The following is a 25050-nucleotide window of genomic DNA, read 5'->3' as shown; positions in this document are numbered from 1 at the left end:
GGATCTTTCAAGAAAACTCTTCAAAAACTCCAAAATATTCAAAATTCGTCAGTACATCTGATTTTCGGTTTAAAAAAATGGGAACACATAAGTCCCTTTTATCAAAAACTTCACTGGCTGCCCTTCGAGGCTAGAGTATTATTTAAATTCTCTTGTCTCCGTTTCAAATCAATCTTTGGTTTGGCCCCTATATACCTGGTCTCCCACTTCAATTTGGGTTGCACTATTAGGCCCACACGTAAAATTCACATATTTACACACCTAACAATAAAGGCCTGCTGTTACAAAAGATTCCTGGAGAGAACTCTAGCCTTCCAGGCAGGTAAAATGAACGACTGGCTAGGTAACATTATCATGCTCTCCACATCCTATCTAGGTTTTAGAAAATTAGTAAAAACGAAACTGTTCAACCGATTTGTCACCTAAGAATTTGTTGTTCATTATCTCTCATATTCTGTATACTGAATTAATTGCTATGTCGCTGACTGTCCATCTCTTCTTATTTGTACTTGCATTCAATGTACTTGTATTCATTGATTCTATATTGTAACTATATCGTTGACTGTCCAGCTCCTCTTATGTAAACCGCCTCGAACTACCATGGCTTTGGCGGTATATAAGAAATAAAATTATTATTATTAATAAAGAATTCAAATTTTTATCCCATATTGCTGCTTGAAACGACAAAGGACTATGATAATTTTTATATTGACAGCCTTTAACTGAAGGAGAGGTACCGTATTTTTCGCTCCATAAGACGCACTTTTTTTCCACCCAAAAGAGGGTGGAAATGTCAGTGCGTCTTATGCAGCGAAGATACTTTTTTTTTTTAAAACACCTTACCCCCATCCCGTTGTACCTTTTTAAATGCCCACGCCAAATACAGCTCTCCCTAGCGTCTGTGAGCACCCGGCTGTCTTCTCAGCTTCCCCCACAGCATCCTCCAGATTCCCCCTTTAAAGTTAATTAGGCTCGCGATGGTCCGGGGGGGGGGGGGCGCTTTATCTCTAAGCTGCTTCCCGCACCCAGCAAGAGAGGTAATCTTCTGCATTGTGACCATCGCTGAGCTAATTACGGCAGCTTGCAGAGTGAACCTAGCAAGATGCCATTGGCCTCCGAAGCATGTTGCCTCTGCCGCAGTCCTGCCCCTGACTTCAGAGAAAGGGCGGGACCGCGGTAGAGGAAATGTGCTTCGGAGGCCAACGGAAGTCTGCTAGGTTCACTCTGCAGGCTGCCATAATTAGCTCAGCGGCAGTCACAGCATGGAAAACGACCTCTCTACAGAAAAGGAGAGCTGTGTCTTCCCCGATCTCCTGCCCCAGGTAACGAGCAAGCAGAGCAACTGTTGGGGAGGTTATGACAGCCTGCCAACTCTGGAGCATGCATTCAGATCCAGACAGAAGCTTCAGCTCTGCACTATGAGGGCTTCTGCTACCCATCCCAGCTCAATCCAGCACCGTCTGGGAGCCGGAGACAATGACCTCGCAGGAAGTAGAGAAGGTAAGGCTCTGCCCATCATGAGGGCCCTGGCGGGAGAGAGAGACAGAAAAGGACCTTGAGGAGGGGTGGGAAACAGACTTGAAGACAGAGCAGATGTTGGATTAGAGGGGGTAGAGAGGGGAGGACTCAAAATGTTAGCAGAAGGAAGATACAGAGAGGGAAAAACCTGAAACAAAGAGGAGGCAGAAGAGAGGGGGGCAGATGTTGGATTTGGGGGTGTATAGAGGGAAGAGAGAGAGAGAGAGAGAGAGAGAGAGAGAGACACTACAGAGAGGTGGAAAGATTCTGGACCAGTGAGGGAGGAAGGAAGGAAGGAGAGAGAAGCAGATAAAAACCTGGAAGAAAGGAGAAAAAATGTTGGACATTGGGGGGGGGGGGAGGGCTGGGGTTGTTAAGCAGAAGAAAGACAGAGAGAGAGAGAGAGAGGCCCGGACCAAAGGGGAAAGACAGAAGGCAGATGCTGGACTATGGGAGGTGCAGACAGAAAAGACAGAGGGGGAGAGTCCTGAGGAAGAACAGAGAGATGCAAGATCATAACAGAGGAGGGAAAGAAAGGGAGACCTGGAACAAAGGTAGTGGTAGGTACAAAGGAGAACCGACATTTGATCTGGGGAGGGTAAGCAGAGGGAGAAGAGATAGAGACCTGGGCCCAAAGGGGATGGGGCTGGACTGTGAAAGAAATGTTGGATGCACAGTCAGAAGGAAGTCCAACCAGAAACTAATTAAATCACCAGACAAAAGTAGGCAAAATTATTTTATTTTCAATTTAGTGATCAAAATGTATCAGTTTTGAGAATTTATATCTGCTATGTGTATATGAATAATGAAAGGAAAAAATTGCATTACAATTAGTAGGAGATGGGGGACAGGGTGCAGAGCCTGGCAAGGAGTGTGGGATTGGGTGCAGAGCTTGCAGGGAATGAGGGGGTCTGGGTGCTGAGCCTAGTATATGTTAGTACACAATTTGGTTTAGAATGTTTTTTTGTCTTGTTTTCCTACTCAAAATCTAGGGTGCATCTTATGGAGCGAAAAATACGGTAAATACAGCATGCATGTGTTGAGTGTTTTGAATTTACAAATGTGAGCAAATCCACAAGGCTAGTTAGGTGGAAGGCCAAACAATACCTTATAGCAAATACAACCAAATTTGTAATTCACATGAGCCTCAACTGGCAACCAATGCAATTCATGAAAAGAAAAAAAAAGGGGTGACATGGTTAAGAGGGGTGACATGCTTGTAACGACCCACTCCACTCAACATCGAATTGCCATGTTTTTGCATAGTCTGCAACTTACAAACATTTATTTCCATAAGCCCTGTTAACACTACATTTGTACAGTTAAATTGAGTCATGAATAATTATCAGTCATAAATGATGAACTATTGATCAATTCACACACAGAACATAACCTCCACAGGGTAGTATTTACCCACCGGACGAGGCTAACTACGTGAGCTGAGCAAGTTAAAGTTTCATCAATCAAAATCCCAAAATATTTACAAGAAGACAACACAGGCAATGATCGATCAAGTAGATATAAGAACGCAGTGTCACATGACCATTCTGTATTCAACAGACAACAGTATTCTCAACACTTAGACATTCGATATGATATCAACTAGCTCTGAACCTTAGACAAATAATTTGGTAGAGAACAAGTCAATATTAGCCTTCCGAGTATGCCAAATTTTAAGATCATCTGCATACATGTATGAGCTAACACCAAACATCGGAATGGAACTAACCAGTGAATTGACAAATACATTAAAGAGAATGGGTGATAACAGGGACCCTTGTGGTATACCACACATCTGCACTTTGCGAGAAGATATCTGTTACTTATGCGCCCCTGAAAATGTATGCAGATGCAAAAAAAAAAAAAGCTCCTAAACCACACCAGCACTGTACCTACCATCTATTCTCAAAGACTGAAACTGTAATAGTGTTGGATCAATAGTGTCTAAAGCTGACACCAGGTCAACAAAATCACCAATGCCACATCCCCCAAATCGAGGATCACCCCCGATCTCATTCAGCACTTCTACCAATGTTGTCTCGGTACTGTACTCCTGGCAGTATGTTGCTCGTCTTGGATTCAATACCACCTTAGAGGTCATAAACTCTACAAATTGTTCTGCCACAACATGCCTACAATCAAAACTGGATCATGGAAAAAGAAGTTGCTTTGAAAAAGTTATTTCACAGGACATGGTAGACAAATCAACAATTTATCATATATGCAAAAAACAAGTACCTCCTGCCCTTTGAAGGAACACCAGCAGTATGACAAGTTGCTAAATTTACAAGTGCCCCAGGTACAAAACTTAGACTGTGAGCCCACTTGGGACAGAGAAAGTACCTGTATGTAATATGTAAATTGTTTTAGGTATACTACAGAAAAGACCAACAAACAAAAAATAAACCTACAATTACAGGTAACTTTCTATTGTATCCCTTTAAGACAGAAAAATCAGGCAACAGAATATTCATCAGGCCCACTGCTGTCACTACTAAGTCTGTTGAATTTACCTATTACCTCCAAGCAATGACACGTAGTACCAGGAGAAATGTTTTCTATTTTCTTGTTTAAGGAAAACTAATAACTTCTGCTCCATTACATCTGATCTGTATTGATGTTAGTAAGTGTACCTGCAGGGAAAGGGTCTACGTTGACTGGCATTTTGCTAAGGTAGGGTGCAGTGTGGGCTTTTCTTCAGCGGAATTCATTATTGACAAATCCCACCACTTAATGCCTTAAAGAGCTAAATCCCACTAAAGTGTACCACACTTTCACTGCTGTCACATTATTAAGATAGAGAGAGGGTCATGCTGCAAAGATAACAATGGGGATAGCAAAGGACTGAAATAAATGCTGGGCAGTCTGGTGCCCAAACGAAACCGACAAAGGGAACAGCTTAAGAAACTTTTCATGAAACCAGTCGAAAAGCGTTCTACTGCAGAAGACAGCAGTGAACAGCAATGAAAAGAACCAATGCTCTGCCATAGAGGGCCCAAGATGCGTCTCGCTGCCACAAAAATATAATGCAAAGTTTAAGCGGTTTCGGCTGTGAACAATACCAATGCTCAGGTGTTTAAAGTCAGCAAAAAAATAAATAAAAATGGATCAAACACGTCTTAAAGTACAGTTTGGAACTTAGCACAGTAGCAAACTTACTATATAGTCCTTGCAGGAATGCAACAAATACAGCATCTCCTGCAATCCACAAGAGATCTACAGCAACTTGCAGACTACTACAATGTCTGAGAAATAGAGTGACAGCCAGAAAAGTACAGAAAAAATGGGGAGGGGGAAAAAAAAAATAAAAAATCAGTGTAACCCTTATCTGCAGGTGATAGAGATCAATAATACGTGACCAACAGCAATAAACATGGCATTCACCTGTGGACATTGACGGGAGCAAGCGCTATATTCAAATCCTAACTTTTGCAGCCTAAAACTTGATCATAATATGGCTGATTATATAATCCAGTGTTTTTCAACCTTTTTTGGGCAAAGGCACACTTGTTTCATGAAAAAAATCACGAGGCACACCACCATTAGAAAATGTTAAAAAATTTAACTCTGTGCCTATATTGACTATATATAAAGTAATTCTCTTGAATAGGAATCAAATAAACACAAAGAAAGTATTTTATAATTACTTTATTATGAAATATTAAGTAAACAGAATAGTGAAAAATTATAAAATACTTTATTCAGTGAGAAACCTGGGCCTGTTTGGCTGAACACAAAGCTGATATTCTGGCTGGAATCGAAGAAAGACACACACGTAGCTCTTCGTCAACAGCTCTCAGTCTCTCTCTGTATTTGGTTTTTATAGCATACAAAAATAGACAAATATACCCTCCATCCTTTTTATTAAACCACAATAGCAGTTTTTAGCGCAGGGAGCTGCGCTGAATGCCCAGCGCTGCTCTTGACGCTCATAGGCTCCCTGCGCTAAAAACCACTATTGCGGTTTAGTAAAAGGTGACCATATTGTAAAATATAGACAGCAGATATAAATTCAGAACTGTGCATAGTAAGTGAAGGGAAGTTTTCATCTCTGGGAATTTACCCAGTTAACTATTAAGTTATTTGGGCAAATTCCTTTGAAAACTGTGGTAATACTGCCTCCACTTTGCTAAATTTAAAATAAAATCATTTTTCCTACCTTGTCTGGTGATTTCTGGTTGCACTTTCTTCTGACTGTGCATCCAATCTTTCTTCCCTTCTATCAGCCTGTATGCTTTCTCTCCTCCACACCTCATTCCCTCCCCCAACTTTTTCTTCCTCTCTCCCTGACCTTTCTTTCTTTTTTTCTGTTTCTCTTCTTTCCTTCTGTTTCCCTGCCTGCCCCCTTTCTTTCTTTCTCCCTGCCATTCCCCAAGCCACTGCCACTGCCGCTGCCATCGGGGAACAGGACCCACCAATGGATAACAGGCCCCAAAGCCGACGCCGATGCATGCTCTCCCTGACGTCAATTCTGCAATCGGAGAGGAAGTTCCGCCCAGCCAGGCAGCAATTGGCTGGCCCGAACTTCCTCTCCGACTGCAGAATTGACGTCGGGGAGAAGAAGACTTATCGGCTCGATAGATTAGATCGCCAAGACAAAGTGAGTCCTGGGTGATCGACTCACTTTGCCTTGGCGAAGCTACTGGCGCCCCTGCCTCGGGCCCCCTGTCAGCTCCGGGCCCCTGAATGCAGGACTGGTAGTACTGCCCTGATGGCGGCCCTACGGCACACCAGGCAACATCTCGCATAATCATGTTTTCTAATAGAAAAGAAACTTCAGGAAATGTGTTTTAACCTGTTTTCAAACTTCACGGAGCTGGGACTCTTTCTTATTCCGTACAGAAAAAGATAGATCACAGAACTACACCTGGATATTTACAGCCTGTAAATGAATAGCCCATGTTTATTTTCTTTTCTCTCCCTTACATTTTTTGGCAGAGTTCATGTTTTTTGGATAATATCATGTGCCAAAACTGACCATGGCTGTAAGAAAACTGCTATTGTGGTTTTCTGTACCCTGGATATTTACTACTCCAAAAAAGCCTAGTGTACCTCCCACCATCTGGCTAACAGAGAAGCACTGGAAGCTTCAACCCACACTACTGCCATGCAGAGGACCTGAGAACAGTTGCCAGATGAGGTCTTCTGTTGCCCTGGTTGGTAGCATACTGAGGAGTCAACATTCATAACCCCTGGCAAGGGAGAGGAGTGGGATTATTTCAGCTGCTCAACTTGTGACCAGGGGTGGGATAACCATATTTTTACGCACATAATGCACTCAAACATATAACGCTCACAAATTTCATGTTTATGTAAAAATAAACTCGTATGAAATGCCCCCGAATACAACACGCACTAATAGCAGTATATTTTTCAAAGATGTGCTAATTACAAATCTAGCATTTATTTTTAAGGCTTTTTCTTTTTAAATTCTTGCAAGCGCAAAAAAAACAAAAACAATAAACAACCAAAAACTTCCAACAACACCCCCACCCCCCGAAAAAGCAAAGGCCTTAAAAACAAATGGTCTAATTTTGCAATTAGTGTATCTTAATAAAAAATCTCACATATACAGCACACAAGGGATAGAGCATGGTTTGTTGAAATGTGTTTAATGCGCAGGTTATGTGAATAAAAATATGGTATTCCTATCGCCAAATGATAGTGGCAAGGGAGGATGATGGCATCCAGAAGATAAAGGGCAGAAGGTGATTCACAAAAGGAAGTGTCATAAATAAATACTGTGCTGCAGTTCTGAAGACAAAAACACGCTTACTTTGTAAAGGCCAAAGAAGCCCAAGTCCCTTAGGACCGTCAGTGCACTGACTCTGGGACCAGTAGTGATCTCTCCTGCCACCTGCAATCGGATCTTCACAATTTCCAGAGGATTAGTGAAGATTACTTGGGAGCCTCCAGCCTGCAAAGCAAATATGATGACAAATAACTGATTCCACCTGACAGAAAACCAAATGTAGTAACAAAATGAAAATCCTAACTTTGTGTCTTCCTGGGGGAAGAATTTAGAATAGAAAGGTTTGGTAGGTTGCTGCTCTCATCTTGGTAAAAACAAACAAACAAACAAACAAAAAAACCCCCAATGTTTTTTGAGACAATTAGTTCACTTTATGGCTGTTTCTGAGAAATGTTTCTTGCATTTACCCTGTTGCTGTATAAAGCAAGATTTTAAAAAGTACAGGAAAGCTTTACTGGTTCTGTCGGAAGATATTGATCTCTGTTACTAGAGGAACAATACACAGTGTCAAGGAGAACCTCCTCCTCTCCTTCTAGCACCCTGTGGACTCTCTCCATTTGTGGCATCTTTCACAGTTTCTAACATCTGTAGGCAAAAAGGGCACCAGAGCCCAGCACTCGTCATCTTTACAAAAACAGTCAGAAACAACAATGTTCCAAGCACTACCAGTCTGATTAAGATGGTGGGGGTAGGGTACAAAAGGACCTAGAGCAGGGATGAGCAACCACAGTTGAGTTTTCAAGATTTCCAGAATAAATGTGCATGAAATCTGTCTACATACATTGCAAGCAGTACATGCAAATCAATCTCATACATATTTGTTGTGAAAATCTTGAACACTCAACAGAGTTGTGACCCTAAAGGACTAAGATTGCCCACCCCTGGCCTACAGTATAACACTGAAAGAAGAGAATGAAATTCCTATCAAATGACACTTTTTTTTTTTAGTTGTTATAGTTTTACAGTGAGAAAAAAAAAAAAATTTACCACATTTTACTGTAATGCCCAGTTTTGTATTCTAGAACTGGCAATTAAAACGTCTCAATAAAGTAACATGGATGGTTGCCACGAGGTAGCCAAAGTTCTTCTACCAGGAATGCCACATTCAGAAAACAGAGCAACTATGTAGACAGTGTTACAATCTAAGCCTCAGAGTCCTTTAACTAAGCAGAGATGTAGCTAGGTAGGGTGCAAGGGGAGAGGCTGCTCCTTTAAAATGGATTTTGAATGAAATGGCACCTATGCGAATCAGCCCTTCAACCTCACACCATCACATTACATTACATTAGTGATTTCTATTCCGCCATTACCTTTCGGTTCAAGGCGGATTACATCCAAACTAAAACAAAATTACATTCAAAATTTGAAGGAATAGAATAAGCGATGACATAGAATTTTTAAGGTAATATATATTGGGTAAAGAGTTACCAAAGGGAAGTGGAGGTCTTTAGGAGATAAGAATAGGGTGAAATTATGGGTTTTAGATAACGTTTGGTAGATAAAAGAGTATTAGAGAGATCTAAGGGTAAATAGAGTGTTGGATATTGGGTTGGGATTGGTTGTGCTGGATAGGTTTTATGTGTTTTTTGAAGAGTATGGTTTTAATATCTCTCCTGAAGGTTTTGTAGTCTGTAGTCGAAGATAACAGAGTGGTGATTTGTCTGCCCAGTTTAGCTGCTTTGGAGGCTATTAGGTTATTTTACAAAAGGTCTGGTCCTCCTGACGTCAAAGCTTGGCTACTCTTCTGTTACCAAGCTGTGGCAACATGTGGTCTTAGTGTGCTCTTATTTGGGTCTTTCCTGCACACTAAGGTCATTTTTACAGCAGCCATAAAACCCCAGATTTTCTATTTATTTCATTAATGGCCATGTGTTAATGTTATCTAACACGATTCACCTAAGAAGTATTAACAATATAAGGGCAAATTCTACAAGAAGCGCTTAGAAGTTAGGTGCCGAAATAGGCATGTTCAGCACGATTCAAGTAAAATAGGTTGCTGTTTAGTGAATCAACATTGAGAAGCACCTATTTTGGAGGTGCCCAATAAATAGGACAGCTCTAGGCACAACTCAAAGTCAGGCAGCCATGCGAGCACTTGATCACGCTTAAGAGCAGCAATTCTGTAACAAGGTGCCTAACACGAACCCACGCCCAACATGCATATTTTTTTGAAGGCCGCCTAAATTTTCAGAGGCGCCTTGTTACAGAATCGCTCTTTCTAGATAGATGCCTAAGTTTCAATTATTGCTGATTAAAAAGCTTAACTGAGCTTATTATTCAATTTAGATAGGCGCTTATCTAGTTGGGCTCCTCTAAAACAGGTGCCTAACATTAGGCGCCAGTTACAGAATTTGGGCCATAATGCCTCTGCGGGTCACTTATAGCACACACCTTATAGAACACAGAGTGAACATTCTTTAACATAAAATCATGCTACTAAATTATAATGAATTGCTCAGACCTACCACTAATGTGCTCATAGGGTCGAGCAATGAAGGCTATTCATTTCTTTCTTAAGAAATGTTCACATATCGATGTCAAATCTTTTTTTTTTTTTTTAAATCTCTGGAAAAGAAAGTGATGTAATTGCAGGTAAACAAAAAATTTTCCTTGATTTACTCATGAAACAAAAGATATCCACAAAAATGTGTATTCTAACTGAGGAATAAATTAGGACACCCCCCACATATCTTCCCACTTAAAGTGGCTCAAATCACACACAGGTGTATCACATCAGGTGCACATGATTAGAACATCGTTACTCAGCATTTTAAAGGAGGTTTGCCCTACTTAAACCTCAGACATTTAGTTTGGTGTGCTCATGACTGCTGCGGTAAGAGTGAACACCATGGTGAAATCAAAAGAGCTTCTGAGGCCTTCAGAAAGAAGATTGTAGCAGCTTATAAGTCTAATAAGTGATTTAAAAAGATCTCGAAAGAATTTGACATTAGCCATTCCATGGTCTGGAAAATAGTGTACAAGTGGAGGAATTTCCAAACAACTGCCAACATGCCCAGGTCTGGCCGCCCAAGCAAGTTGACCCCCAGAGCAGACTGCAAGATGCTAAAAGAAGTCTCCAAAAACCCTAAAATGTCATCACGGGTCCTACAGCAGACTCTTGCTACTGTTAATGTGAAAGTGCATGCCTCTACAATCAGAAAGAGGCTGCACAAATTTAACTTGTATGGGAGGTGTGCAAGGAGGAAACCTTTACTCTCTAAGAGAAACATCAAGGTCAGACTGAAGTTTGCCACAGAGAACGTAGACAAACACCACGTGTTCTATGAACAGATGAGTCTAAAATTGAATTATTTGGACATCAGAAAAGAGGACATGTTTGGCGTACACAAAATACAGCATTCCAGGAAAAGAACCTCATACCAACTGTGAAGCATGGAGGTGGAAGTGTCATGGTTTGGGGATGCTTTGCTGCAGCAGAACATGGCCAGCTCACCATCATAAAATCCACTATGCTTGAGGAACATGTGAGACCATCTGTAAGAAAATTAAAGCTGAAGTGGAACCTGACCCTGCAACATGACAATAACCAAAAACATACCAGTAAATCCACCAAGGACTGGCTGAAAACTAAGAAATGGAGAGTCCTGGAGTGGCCGAATCAAAACCCTGATCGTAATCCCATTGAAATGCTGTGGGGTGATTTGAAATGGGCTGTACATGCAAGAAACCCCGCAAACATTTCACAGCTGAAATTAATTCTGCATTGAGAAGTGGGCCAAACTTTCCTCAGACCGATGTCAAGAGACTGATAGATGGCTACAAGAAACGTCTCACTGCAGTTATTTCAGCCAAAGGGGGTAACACTAGCTAGTAGGGCGTAGGGTGTCCTAATTTATTCCTCAGTTAGAATACACATTTTTGTGAATATCTTTTGTTTCATGAGTAAAATCAAATAAATTTTTTGTTGTTTACCTGCAATTCCATCACTTTCTTTTCCAGAGATAAATAAAAAAACAGATTTGACATCGATATATGAACATTTCTTAAGAAAGAAATGAATATTTCATGGGGTGTCCTAATTTTTTCCACATGACTGTAAGTAAAACTGCTTTCCTCAGCCATTCATTCAGCACAAGCAGAGAGTGTGCTATAGATTATGGTGCACCTTTTTTGGTAATTTTATTGCTTCTTCTGTATTCACTTAACAAACAAGAACTACCTTAAACTAAGAAGGAGGAGATGACCTCTGACCTCCACCCTCAGAACACACTGCTCTTTACTGCTAATATAAAGCCCTCCTTTGTCTGACACACAAATGAAGGGCCAGGGAGATAAGTCAGGGTTTCACCAATGTTACTTACATGGGTTCTAATTCACAACTGGACAGCAACTTTCACAGCAGGAAGCACACACTTCACGCTATTACTTTGGGTACAGACTTCTATTTTTCTTTTTAATTTTTCTGACAAAATACACCTAAAACCATCTGATAAAGCCTGAATTAAAAATCTTTTATTTTAGTTTTCCTGTTTAATTAAGCACTTCAATCAGGCCTCAGTGCTGGAAAAAAACCAAACCTTGTACTTTATAAAGGAAATTTTCAAGACATTTACCCTACTAACTAGGATTTTACTCAAGTAACCTGGCTGTTTGAAAATTGTCCCACCTTTATCTGATTAAATGGGGATTTCATAAGTAGGGGAGATGGGAGATAGACAATGTAGAGCAGTGGTCTCAAACTTGCGGCCCGCCAGGTACTATTTTGAGGCCCTCGGTATGTTTATAATCACAAAAGTGAAATAAAACAGTTTCTTGATCATTATGTCTCTTTAGCTATAAATTACATTATTATTATTAAGACTTAGCCAAAAGGAAAGATTTATAAACTATAAAGAGTTTTACCTCACGCAAAATTATCATTTTTTTAATAAGACTTTAACTACTTTTTCTGAGGCCCTCCGAGTACCTACAAATCCAAAATGTGGCCCTGCAAAGGGTTTGAGTTTGAGACCACTGATGTAGAGGATGCCAATTTTATTTTTTTGTTTCCAGAAATGTTTTATTGAGTCAACAAATCTATAACAGCAATTGAACCTTTAAGATTGTTATGATAATCTAGTGGGTCCTGATGTAGTCTTTAGTGTGTTAGGCTCCCTCTTACTTTTATTTCCCCCGTCTGCCTTCAACTTCTGTAGCAAATATAGCAGCGTCTCTTATGACACTTCTTTAATCTGTAGTCCTTGTCATGATTCTGTGACGATCTTATGAAACCTTGGTTTTATGATATGTGTATAAGTCGCGTTTGTTTTACTTTATGCAAGTTGCTTTTGTAATGCCACTTAGGAATAGGCGGTTGACACATTTTTAAAATAAATAAATAAATAAACAGTGCACACTTATAGCCAGTTATAAGCAAGAAGTCTGGGAAATGTTTAGGTCAGGGAGAGAAATAGCATGCACAGGTTACGTTTTTCAAACCTATGTGCATTATTTTCAAGAGCAAAACACACAGAAAAAAAAAATAGATACAAATCTCTGCAGGTATATTGTACTGGATTCGTTTTCAAAGGGGAAAGTTTGACCCAAACTACTGTACCACAAAAACCTGGTGCAAAACTTGCTAAGTAAAATCAGCTAATTACAAAAAATCTGGGAAAATTGGGATAGACTACATTATATCTTTTGGAGGGAAACCTTATGCCAATTTTATAAATATAAGCGAATGCACTTGAAACAATTGGGTCATTATAACAAAATTAAAGAGATTTGGGGTACATTAGCAAAGTTTGTAAAGAATTGATCTCTAGTATAAGCCTTTGATTTCTGAATGAATTTTATGCACATCCAGGGAGGGTGGGGGGAGGGGGGAAGGCAGGAGATATGTAATTATATAATTATTTGGTAGATATAAGTGCTGATTATTTTATCATTTGTTCATATGTTCTATTGCACTTTATGTTTGTTTTTGAAACTAATAAAGATTTATATAAAAAAAATCAGCTTTTTCTATGTTATGCTTAGTGAGCAGGATGAAACTGTTGCTTCCTACAGATAATTTTGGAATGATTGTTCAGGCTTTAGATTTAGGAAGGACGTTATCAATGTGGGCTACTGTTAAGACAGGTTATTTTATTACAAATTGTGCTATTTTAGAACAGGGTCCCCACTTTATGCGATGAGACCCTTTGCTAAAATAGTACAACCTGTGGAAAAGCAGCCCATTGGTAACTTTCCCCTAAGCGTCTACAAGATTCCTTGTTTTTGGGCACCTAGCTTCCAGTTTAAAGGCCTTATACATAAACACGCTCGAGAAATGGGCCGCAATATGACAGATGAGGTTCAACGTGGATTAGTGTAAGGCAGGGGTCTCAAAATCCCTCCTCGAGGGCCACAATCCAGTCGGGTTTTCAGGATTTCCCCAATGGATATGCATAAGATCTATGTGCATGCACTGCTTTCAATGCATATTCATTGGGGAAATCCTGAAAATCTGACTGGATTGTGGCCCTCAAGGAGGGACTTTGAGATCCCTGGTGTAAGGTGATGCATGTTGGTAACAAAAATCTTATACACGAATACAGGATGTCCGGGGCGGTACTTGGAGAGACGACCCCACCCCCACCCCCACCCCAGGAAAGAGACTTGGGAGTACTGGTCGACAAATCGATGAAGCCGTCCGTGCAATGTGTGGCAGAGGCAAAAAGGGAGAACAGAATGCTAGGAATGATTAAGAAGGGGATCATGAACAGATTGGAGAAGGTTATCATGCCGCTGTACTGGGCCATGGTACGCCCCCCACCTGGAATACTGCATTCAGCACTGGTCACCATACATGAAGAAAGACACAGTACTACTCGAAAGGGTCTAGAGAAGAGCAACTAAAATGGTTAAGAGGCTGGAGGAGTTGCTGTACAGCGAGAGATTAGAGAAACTGGGCCTCTTCTACTTTGAAAAGAGGAGACTGAGAGGGGACATGATAGAAACATTCAAGATACTGAAGGGAATAGACTTAGTAAATAAAGACAGGTTGTTCACCCTCTCCAAGGTAGGGAGAACGAGCGTGTGCACTCTCTAAAGTTAAAAGGGAATAGATTCCATACAAATGTAAGGAAGTTCTTCTTCACCCAGAGAGTGGTGGAAAAATGGAACGCACTTCCAGAGGCTGTTATAGGGGAAAACACCCTCCAGGGATTCAAGACAAGTTCCTGCTAAACCGGAACATATGCAGGTAGGGCTGGTCTCAGGGCACTGGTCTTTGACCTGGGGGCCGCCACGTGAGTGGACTGCTGGGCACGATGGACCACTGGACAGACCCAAATGCTGTTGCATGGAGTCTTTCTTGCTACCCTTGCTAAGAGCATATTACGCCACAGTCGGCCCCCTTTTAATCGGTTATCCACCCCGCCTGGAGGAATAAAATTAAAATACCTGTGATTATTTTTAAGATGTTGAAGCCAGAAGGGTCAGAGTATTTCAGAAGTCTTTAAAAGAACATCATCCACCTCACTACAGTACTTTCATTATGAAATGCCTTTGCTGGTATCTTCTCCAAAAATGTCCCATTGGTGAAGACATGATTTAGAGCATTACCAATTTCTGCTCTGATTCTTTGGAATGACCTCCCCCCCCCCTAGTTCATCTTTACCAAAAGCCCCTCTATCTGACCTCTCTCAACAAAGTGAAGGCCTGTTTCATTGAAAAATCATTTGGTCATGCATGAATTAGGAAGAAGTTGATTTTAATTAAATTTTTAGGGCTCTTCTTTGGTTTTGTTTCTGTAAGTTATTTTATTTTAAATGTGCTATTTTGCTTGTCATTTCTCCTAGTACCATGCATCACTGAAAGGAGGTAACAGGTAAATGACAAGGAAAATTTGCTTATTTTCATGTATTTGTTTTATTGTTCTATGTCGTTTTCTAGTTATCATGAATAAGCCATTGAACTCTGTGGGCAAAAAATAAATTTAAAAACACTGGTATATTTTACATCAATTGGCCCAGTTTTTAAAACTGTCCCCTTTGTGCATAAACTATTATGGAGAAAGCCCACAAAATTTACGCTTCCCAAGTACTTTCAGAAAAATGTAAAAATCCATCTGGAAAATTGAATCCAATGTGGATGAAACTCGTTTGCATAAGAGCTGGTCAAACAATGGCTTAATCTACAAAAGCACTGCAAGAAATCTAATTTTACACCCCCCCCCCCTCTCTACAAAAGTGTAGCACAGATTTTAGTGCCAGCTGCGAGGGTAACAGCTCCTACGCACATAGGAATTCTATGAACATCACAATTGTGCTAAAAACCACCCTACACTTTTGTAAAAGGGGGTGTGCGTGTGTTAATCTTTATAAATGGTAACTCTTTTCTTGGTACCTGTTATATATTGTAACAAACATGTATCAATTTGTTGACAAATTAGAGCAGGGGTAGGGAACTCCGGTCCTCAAGAGCCGTATTCCAATCGGGTTTTCAGGATTTCCCCAATGAATATGCATGAGATCTATTTGCATGCACTGCTTTCAATGCATATCCATTGGAGAAATCCTGAAAACCTGACTGGAATACGGCTCTCGAGGACTGGAGTTCCCTACCCCTGAATTAGAGCCTAAATAAAAGGTAATCACAGGTAACAGAAATATCAGTAATATGGATGTCTGTTTAACCTTGTCACAGAAACGGAAACACATCTCTAACATGAGGAAGTAAATAAACCAGAAGTGACAGAAAGGGTCCCAAGAGAAAGCAGCTTCAGATTCGACAGAATGCGCCCTATGACATGCACAGGGCTGGAAGGGATACAGCTATGACCCCTGTCACATCAGACCTCTTGCCTTTTCTAATCCTACCTCCAGCATATTCTACAGTGTCTGGAAAAAAACTTGGACCTCTTGCATAGTTTCAAAATATGAGTACTTTGCAACTGTTTAAACATTCAATATGATCTTTGAAAATAAGAGCGCGAATCAAACAATTAAAGGCAATTGTTAAATTACATGATAACCGGAACAGAGCTGGTGAAATGCAACATGCGTACTCGTACACTGCCTGTTGGATAGTTTGTTCCTGCACAGTGCTGCGTGGCCTTTAGTTATGTGGTAGTCACGAGGTCAGAAACATGGACGCTCAATTGCTAGATTGTACCATCAAAGAACAACGTACAGTAGCGTGCTTTCTTTGAGCAGAGGGAGTGAAACCTGTGGAAATTCTTTTTAAAATTTTTTTTATATTTTCAAATCAAAGAGTACAATACTTTGACAAAGGAAATAAATTTAATTAATTAACGAATACAAAATTCAAAAGAGAAAATAAATGAAAAGGGGAAAAATGCAGAGATCTTTGGATTAATTAATCAATTAGCCTGAATAGCGGGTGCCAAGGTTGGTTCCAAGAAATATTGCAATTGATCCAGTTCATTAAAAATATATCTGTTTGTCTGATAAGTAATGCAACATTTACAAGGAAAACAGAGCTGGAAGATAGCTTACTGACTGCAGCCAATCACAGAGCAGCGCAGGACCAGGCAGGAAGTGCAAATATCACTCTCCTGCATTGCGCGTCACTCTTCTAAGACAAAGGCAGCCGTCCAGGAGACCGCGCTGGATCACCACCACTAAAAAGGTACCGGGAAGGGGGGGGGGCCTATGGGTGGCTTCGGGCAGCTTCGGGCTTTGGGTTTCCCAGCACCAGATGCACCTATGTACAGAGGAAAAACCAAGAATAAAAAAATTTGGAACCAAATTTTTTTTTCTTGGGTTTTCCTCCTCTACAGGTGGGTGTGTCTTATGGTCCGGTGCGTCTTATGGTCCCAAAAAAATACGGTACCCTGATTGGCAGCAGCTCTATAACAGGACACCCATGTGAGAACTTTGGAAAGGTGCCTCTCTTATAAAGGCCTATGTATCTTTATCAAATAAACTCCCAGTGTTAGCCCAGAAAGCTTGCAAATGTACACCTGCTCTGAAAAAGATACACCTGCTCTGAAAAAGATTACCAGTTCAATATAGATCTGTTTAAATTGTTGACTTTTGCTTATAAAGCACTGTACACTGAGATCATATCTTATCTAGCATGTATGGTAACATAGAACATGGTAGTACTTTATGCTCCAGGGAGGGCTCTTAGATCAACTATGGCACATAAATGAGTGATGCCTCCTCTTTCTAAAGCATGATGGGAGTCTACTAGAGAAAATATATTTTTCTAGTTAGTTTCCTCTCTTTGGAATCAATTCCCTATTAATATTATTGCAGAAAATTCCCTTAAAAACTTCAAAAAAATGAATAAAGACAAACCCCTTCTCTTTTTATAAAACAGTAGTATGGTTTTTAGCACCAGCCACAGCAGTAACAGCTTCGATGCTCATAGGAATTCGGGGGATATTGTTTTATGCACACTTTTAGGTTAGAAGATCAATATGGTTGTTAAGTTTTAATTGGGTGGAATTATGACGACTTTCTTTCTGGGTATCTTAATGCTACAGATTCATCTTCTAGGAGTGATGGCAATAATAGTATTAAGCTGGATTTAAGGGGGGCCCATAACTCAATATGTGTGATTCACACCTTGCCTAGGATACCTGAAGAAAGATTCCAGTATCTATCTATCTATATAAAAATATATAAAAGATGAAGCTGAATGATGTAGAAATGCTTTAGAGTTGCAGTAAAAGGAATATTGTATGGTTAGCATTACTGACAAGTGTTATTTAAAGTTTTTAAATAGATGTATGTCTCAGCTGCTACTTCCTGTAAGATTGGGAAATAGATGGGTCCTAGAATAGGGAACAGGTCACTGTACCCTAAGTGAACACTTTGTTACAAGATGTCCAATAAATTGAACTAGTTCGAACGCCCCCTATATTGTTGATAGCAGTGAAACTAAATAGTGCATGATAACTAAGTCATTATATTGTTGCCAGGAAAAATTACTAATGAAATAGGATTGACAAGAAATTATATGATCAGAATTAACCAAAAGAATGTTGCTGGAGAATGCAATTTATCATTGGATCTTAATGAAGTAAATGTATTGTAACTTACATATGCTAATAAAATGGGTTGTCGCCCATGGCTCAGGGAGATTCTTGGTTGGTTTTCTACAAGTTAGTAGGTCACCAAGAACTTCCAAGGTCTTGATGTTTAAACTACATTTATGACTGGTAGCTATTTCTTGATCTCCTCCAGAGATGGAAGAAAGGTTGAGGGGGTATGAAACCTGTCCATGTAGCTATTCAGAGCAAACAGGAGGTTTTACTTTTAAAATTGTGTTTGATTAGTTTGTTTGATCTTGTGTAATGGGCCTTTTCTAGAAATAACTGGGAGTTCTTATTATCTTTATTAGTTTCAAGTTTATTTAAAATTTAATTGGATCACTTTTACAGAGTTTCAAAGTGATGTACATTTTAAAATTAATAGGAAATGGACAACTTAAAATAATATGCAATTACAAACTACTTTGTTATGTTCCATGCTTAGCGGTATAGCAAATTTTAAATAAATCATAAATCATTCACTCCAGTTTCTAAGCCACCTTGGGACCCACACTCAGACTGCTTGGTTTATTTCTCAGCATCCTATATAAAACAGTAATAAGACCTTTGCTGACCTACAAGTAAACCACATCTCTGGTCACCCAAACAAGAAAACAAATCCTGCAGACAGTAAATTTTATGCATTACAAAGCGCATTATAAGTTGCCAAATTTTCTGCTCTCAAAGTTGGGCGCGATCTCAAGATGTACATGCGTTTCCATTGATAAACAAGCTAATTAACTTGCCAATAACTGAATGCTAACAGACTCTGCAACTTCAAAAGGGAACATGAACATGGGAAGGGCATGAGCATATCAGGTAGTCGCATGCACAAGTTCTAAAATACTAGCAATTACACGTTTAACTGCCTAGATAGACAAAAGCATTTTTGCCAGCAATTGAGCTAGCATAAGTGATTGCCGCATAAAGTTAGTATTCTGTAACAGCAGCTGTGCACAGAACAGCCATTATAGAATTCACACTTAATGCACATTATCTCAACACCTAAATTTCAGCCACCTTTTGAGAGTTTACCCCTAAAATGCCTAACTTTACTAATCTACTTTATTTTCAAAACTTAACAGTACAGCATTGGGGCAACTGAGAGTCATGAGTACATCTTGCTGTGCTGTATTTTTTAATGCTGCATACCCCAAAAAGGGGCACGGGCCAGACAGTGGTATTCTCCCAAGATGCGTACACTGTTACAGAATCCGAGGGGGTCTGCGTTCAACATGTGTACCGGTATTTACACCAAGTTTCAGTTGGTGTAAATCCTTGTGATCAAAGTTGTGTGTGGGAAGAGGGGAAAGAACAATTCTATAGTGTGCAATTCTCAGAATGCCCTTTATAGAATATCACTGAGCGCTGATTTCTCCTAGTGCTCAATTTTCAACGCCATTTACCGAATCCAACTCTGTGTGTTTTATTGCTTGGAATGGCTTCCAGTTGCTACACGCAGTACTAAGAAGGCAACTCCTGCAAGATGACAGGCAAAAGAGCTCAAGTATATGCCACACTTCCAAAGTAGCCAGAGGAGGAAGCAGCCGCCAGCTCCATAGGGCATTCGGGCAAATGCTTTCACCAAATTACAAGCTTGTGGGGGGAAGGGAGGTGCCACTAACCCTGCAGCCCCAGATTTTAAAGCAAGCTGGGAGGTTTTATTCCCATCAGCCTCATGTGACTGAAAACTATTAAGGCTCAGATGTTAAATAAAAGAACTTAGACTAGTTATGAGAACATAACACTACAAGCAAACATCGGAAAGATCATAGAAAGGACACAGTCAAAGCACTAGAGACAAGTTTTGTATCATAACATATTCAAACCTTTTCTAATTACAGCCTGCTCACAGAGATACTAAGCTATATAATCCTTCCTGCCCAAGCCCAAATTCCATCTATATTTCAGCTGTGCACAGCATATTTCAAATGCTGATGTGTTGGTCTGTTTCTTATTCCAAATAGAATCATCTGCGAAAGTCCCACTGTATCTGTGTTAATATAACAAAAACTTCATTTGCTGTTCATTTAATCTCATATCTATAATGTGCATCATTTAGAAGGAAGATTACACAGAAATCTGATGGAGGCAGCAGTGAAGTGCTGTTCCTAACTTTGCTGATTCAGCCGTGAAACCGAGGCTCAGTGGAACCACTGCCAGCTTGCTCTAATGAAGAAAACAACTGTTTACCAATCCCTGTAGGATACTAAATCCGACTGCCTGTAATGCATGACTGAATCACCAAGGTCTCTGTTGTTATATCTTGCCCTATGCTGTAAGATAGTGGTGTCTTCTTCCTCTGTCAGACTGTGTGTGTTCAGCTTGGAATCTCATCCTCACCAAATCAACCTGATAAACAGATATGGCCTAGTTATGGCCTATTCAAGCCAACCTTGGTACAAGTCTGGGCAGGAGTCAAGAGTGCTGGCATGCTCATTGAGAGAGTACAGAGACAAGAGAAAATGCAGAAAGACTTTATGAAGTTTGTCTTCAACTTTACAATGAAGGGTAAACTCTTGATTCCGTATCCATTTTCCATTAGATGTAGCTAAGAACAAAGATAATTTTGTGTACATAAAAACAGATACTTACACAGCCACCAGCAAGAATCTCTGCAAGCAATGGAATTGAGCCATCCTTCTGGGTGAACTTGTCTCTGACAAAATCATTTACCTATTAGAAAGTTATCAAGATATTTTAAAAATATTCGGGCTAGTATTTCAAAAGAAGTTATACATTCACCAGCAGCCACTAACTTCTAATTCTAAAAAGTTGCACATACAAATTTGTATCCAGCTCACAAATTTGCACACACAAGTTATAGAATATTTATTTATTTTAAAGACTTACATACTGTACTTTCATAAAAGTCTAGATGGTTCACATATCAAACATTCACAAGCAAGTTCAGACAGATCTTACACATCACAAAATTAAAAACAAGAAGAAAAAACCTCAGCTTCCATCAGACCCAATATCAAGTAGTTCAGGGGTGCTCAAATGGTCGATCGCGATCGACCAGTAGATCGCAAAGACAATGCGAGTCGATCGTGTTGTCTTTGCGTTCTTTTTCTCCCTGCTGCTTCTCCAAGTCAGGCCTGGTGCGAAGAGCACCAGACTTACAAAACTTCTCCTCCGACGTCAATTCTGACGACGGAGAGGAAGTTCTAGGCCAGCCAATCACTGCCTGGCTTGTCTGGAACTTCCTCCTTGACGTTAGAATTGACGTTGGAAGTGAAGTCTTGTGGGCCCAGGCCTGGCTCGGGGAAGCAGCAGGGAGAAATCGCATTGGTGGCTTGGGGTGGGGGTAGGGAAAGAATTGGGGAAGTGGAGAAATCGGCACAATGGCTTGGGGGGGACAGGGGGAGAGAGAAAGAAAGGCAGAAAGAAAGAAATATTGGCTTTATAGAAGAAGGAAGTGCAATCAGAGCCTCATGAAATCACCTTACAAAAAGGTAGGAAAAATGATTTTTTTCAATTTAGTGATCAAAATGTATCCGTTTTGAGAATTTATACCTGCTGTCTATATTTTGCACTATGGCCCCTTTTACTAAACAGCAATAGCGGTTTGTAGCGCAGGGAGCCTATGAGCGTCGAGAACAGTGCAGGGAATTCAGCGCAGCTTTCTGCGTTAAAAACTGCTATCGTGGTTTAGTAAAAGGGGGAGGGAGTATATTTGTATATTTTTGTATAGTTGTTACTGAGGTGACATTGCCCATTTTAAAGTCATCTGCCTTGACCTCTGGAAAAAACCCCAAATACAAATGATAATTAACATTTTCTCTGGGTACAGTGTGCTTTGTGTTTTTTTAAATTTTATTGTTGGTAGATCATTTTGACTTGGTCATTTTAAAAGTAGCTCGCAAGCCAAAAAAGTGTGGGCACCCTGTTGTAGATGTTCAGCATACTGCAAAAGCCAGTTGAAAAAGCAACGTTTTAAGTTCTTTTCTAAACAAGCTCCCATTCTGGATATCCCTCAATAAAGGCAAATGCACATGTAACATTAATGACCAGAAAACTGATATTATCTGTAGAAGGGGATGAATTTGGGGACAGGGCAAGGTTGAGTTGAAAAATTATCCATTTTGCAGTGATATTCAGCCAATACATTTATAAGACAATTCTACAAAACTTGGCAGCTCAAATTATGTGCCTCGATGCAATGCAACAAGCACCAATTCTAGATCATCTTGGCACCAAGATTCCATTATAGAATACTGGCACAAGTCAGCATCGATGTATCTACATTTAGGCATGAACGCCTAAGCAAGGCCTAGGTTGCTAGAGCAACTATGGGCACCTTGTAGTACATGTAATTTATAATATTCTATAAGGTATGTGCCTAAGTTAGAATCACACCTATGACCTGTCCATGTATCAACCACATGTATGCTCACACTTATGCACTACCTTATAGAACAGTGTGTAGTGCATTTGGGTGCGTAATTGTGCAGTTATACAACTGCCTTTCACTGTAGCCCTGCTGAACAGTCAGGTGGCTGTGCTATCCTTATACAGTAAAACCTTGGATTGCAAGTAACTTGGTTTGCAAATGTTTTGCAAGACAAGCAAAACGTTTGATTAAATTTTAACTTGATACACAAGCTATGTCTTGCAATACAAGTACATACAGTATACACACCTCACAACTGAGCCGATGGTTCTTCTCTCTCTCTGACACTGCAAGAGTGTAGTGACTGTTCTAAACGAGCAAAGTCTTGCAATATGAGTACATACGGTATACACGTGTCACATCATCACAACTGAGCCGATAGTTCTTCTCTCTCTGAGGCTGCAGGAGTGTAGTGACGGTTCTAAACGAGCGACGTCTTGCAATACAAGTACGTATAGTATTTTGTATTAATGTTTTTGGGTTGTGGAATGAATTGTCTGAGTTTTCATTATTTCCTATGGGGAAATTCACTTTGATATACGAGTGCTTTGGATTACAAGCATGCTTCTGGAACGAATTATGCTTGCAAACCAAGGTTTTACTGTATTAAGAACTGCTCCCTATACGGATAATAGCATGAAATATACAGATTATGTTAAATGTCACTGTACTGACTAAATATTCTCAAATGTATGTTTTTTATGCTGTATAATCAACCCAACTCCCCCAGGTTTATTTTTCTACCCTTGGCCTTGTGTATTTTTTTTTTTTTTTTTTAATCAAAAAAAATCCTTCTTGGATAAGGTGAAAATAGCAGAAGCCAATGAAAAATGGTTAAATTTCTTCAAAATATTAGTGAAATGGGGGAGTCCTCAGTTTACCCAACTAAGAGCCATTTTTCTTTCTTGCCTTGTGACTGTGGATCGCTGGATTATCGAATTGCAAGCTTTTTCAAGCAGTGCGGATATTCCCAAAGAAGGGGGATGTTCCCCCGAAATGGAAACTGTTGAATCTAAGGGCTCCTTTTACGAAGCCACGTTAGCGGCTTTATCGCATGCACATTTTTAGCGCGCGCTAACCCCCGCGATAGCTGAAAAACTACCGCCTGCTCAAGAGGAGGCGGTAGCGGCTAGCGCAGCTGGCAAATTAGCGCGCGCTATTATACGCGTTAAACCGCTAATGCGGCTTCGTAAAAGGAGCCCTAAATCAAGCACGTGGACATTACGGCTTTTTTCATTGATTACAGCTACAAAAGATAAGCATTGTGTGAATTTTCATCACAATTTCCAGTTATATAATCTTGTTGAACTCTCTTACTATAGGCTTGATATTAACAATGCATCGTGCTTAATAGCAGCAGCCAATCCTGAATGTGTTTTTTTGTAGATTTTTTTTTCACATTTGATTTTCACTGAGGCACGTTTGTGGAGTGTAATTTTCACAACGGGGAAGGAGTCTAGGCATGTTACACTATCTAACCCTGTGTGGGTATAAAAAATAGCGCTTTGGTCTATCTGCGCTTAGTTGTGTAAACTGAGCACTCTCCCCCATTTCACTAATATTTTGGAGAAATTTAACCATTCTTCTGCTGGCTTCTGCTATTTTCACCTTATTCAAGAAGGATTTTTTTGACCTTCAATATTGTGCTATTCTTCTTTTTGGGTTTATAGTATTTGTTTGTGAAAACTTTTTTTTTTTGACACAGCATGCCCTTTGAGTTAGGGACCACAGCAGTTTGTCTGTGTTAACTGGCTGACATTTATTTATTTATCTGTGTGCAGATATTCCAGATTTCTGCCATCCTTTATAAAAATTAACACAAAAGAAATTACAAAAGGCTGAAGGAGATTGTGTGTGTCGAGATGAGCTCAATTATGTGACATAAGTAGAGGATTATAAGTGTTTGTTGGCATGAAGAGAGAGGCCTGTGTGGAAGCTGCAGCCTACTCTCAGCCTTCCGAACAGGAAAGACTGTTCACACGTGTGCTTGCACATAATGAGAACAACAAGGAGTGACGCTGGGACAGAGAATGTGGAGAAAAAACTACATGAGGAGAGACTGGGGTAGACAGTGAGTCAATAGGAGATCACCATGGCGAAACCTATGCATGAGATGAGGAATGACTAGCAGGGGAGACAGTAAGAAAGCAAAACGAGAGAGAAGTTGGAAGAGGTGGTGGGGAGTTAGAAGTAGTCTGAGAACTTGTGGGTAGATGGGGACTGAAGGAGTGGAAAGACAGAAATGAGTTTAGAAACAAAGGAGAGAATTCAAGCAATGGTACTGTTTTAAAGGAAAGATGAACTCTTTTGCAGACTGCAAACAGTGTTTACTGGATCTCCGTGTGAATTATCGAAACCACCGATGTACATAAGAACATAAGACTAGCCTTACTG

At 40.1% G+C, this 25050-nt stretch overlaps 1 protein-coding gene across 5 annotated transcripts in view; it reads right to left on the bottom strand.

The window, feature by feature from the left end:
- SLC25A12 (solute carrier family 25 member 12) overlaps positions 1-25050 on the bottom strand; it is a 167063-nt gene that overhangs the window by 10735 nt on the left and 131278 nt on the right. For all 5 annotated transcript variants that reach the window (XM_033944419.1, XM_033944420.1, XM_033944421.1 and 2 more), the window contains 2 exons: positions 20856-20936; positions 7295-7435 (listed from right to left, as the gene is read on the bottom strand). In XM_033944419.1, the coding sequence (XP_033800310.1) occupies positions 7295-7435; positions 20856-20936 (222 nt within the window). The remainder of the gene's footprint in view (positions 1-7294; positions 7436-20855; positions 20937-25050) is intronic.

This window comes from Geotrypetes seraphini, chromosome 5 (assembly GCF_902459505.1).
Source record: "Geotrypetes seraphini chromosome 5, aGeoSer1.1, whole genome shotgun sequence".
Lineage (NCBI taxonomy): Eukaryota > Metazoa > Chordata > Amphibia > Gymnophiona > Dermophiidae > Geotrypetes > Geotrypetes seraphini.
Note: the sequence above shows the minus strand (reverse complement) of the source record. Positions and strands in the feature narration are given on the sequence as shown.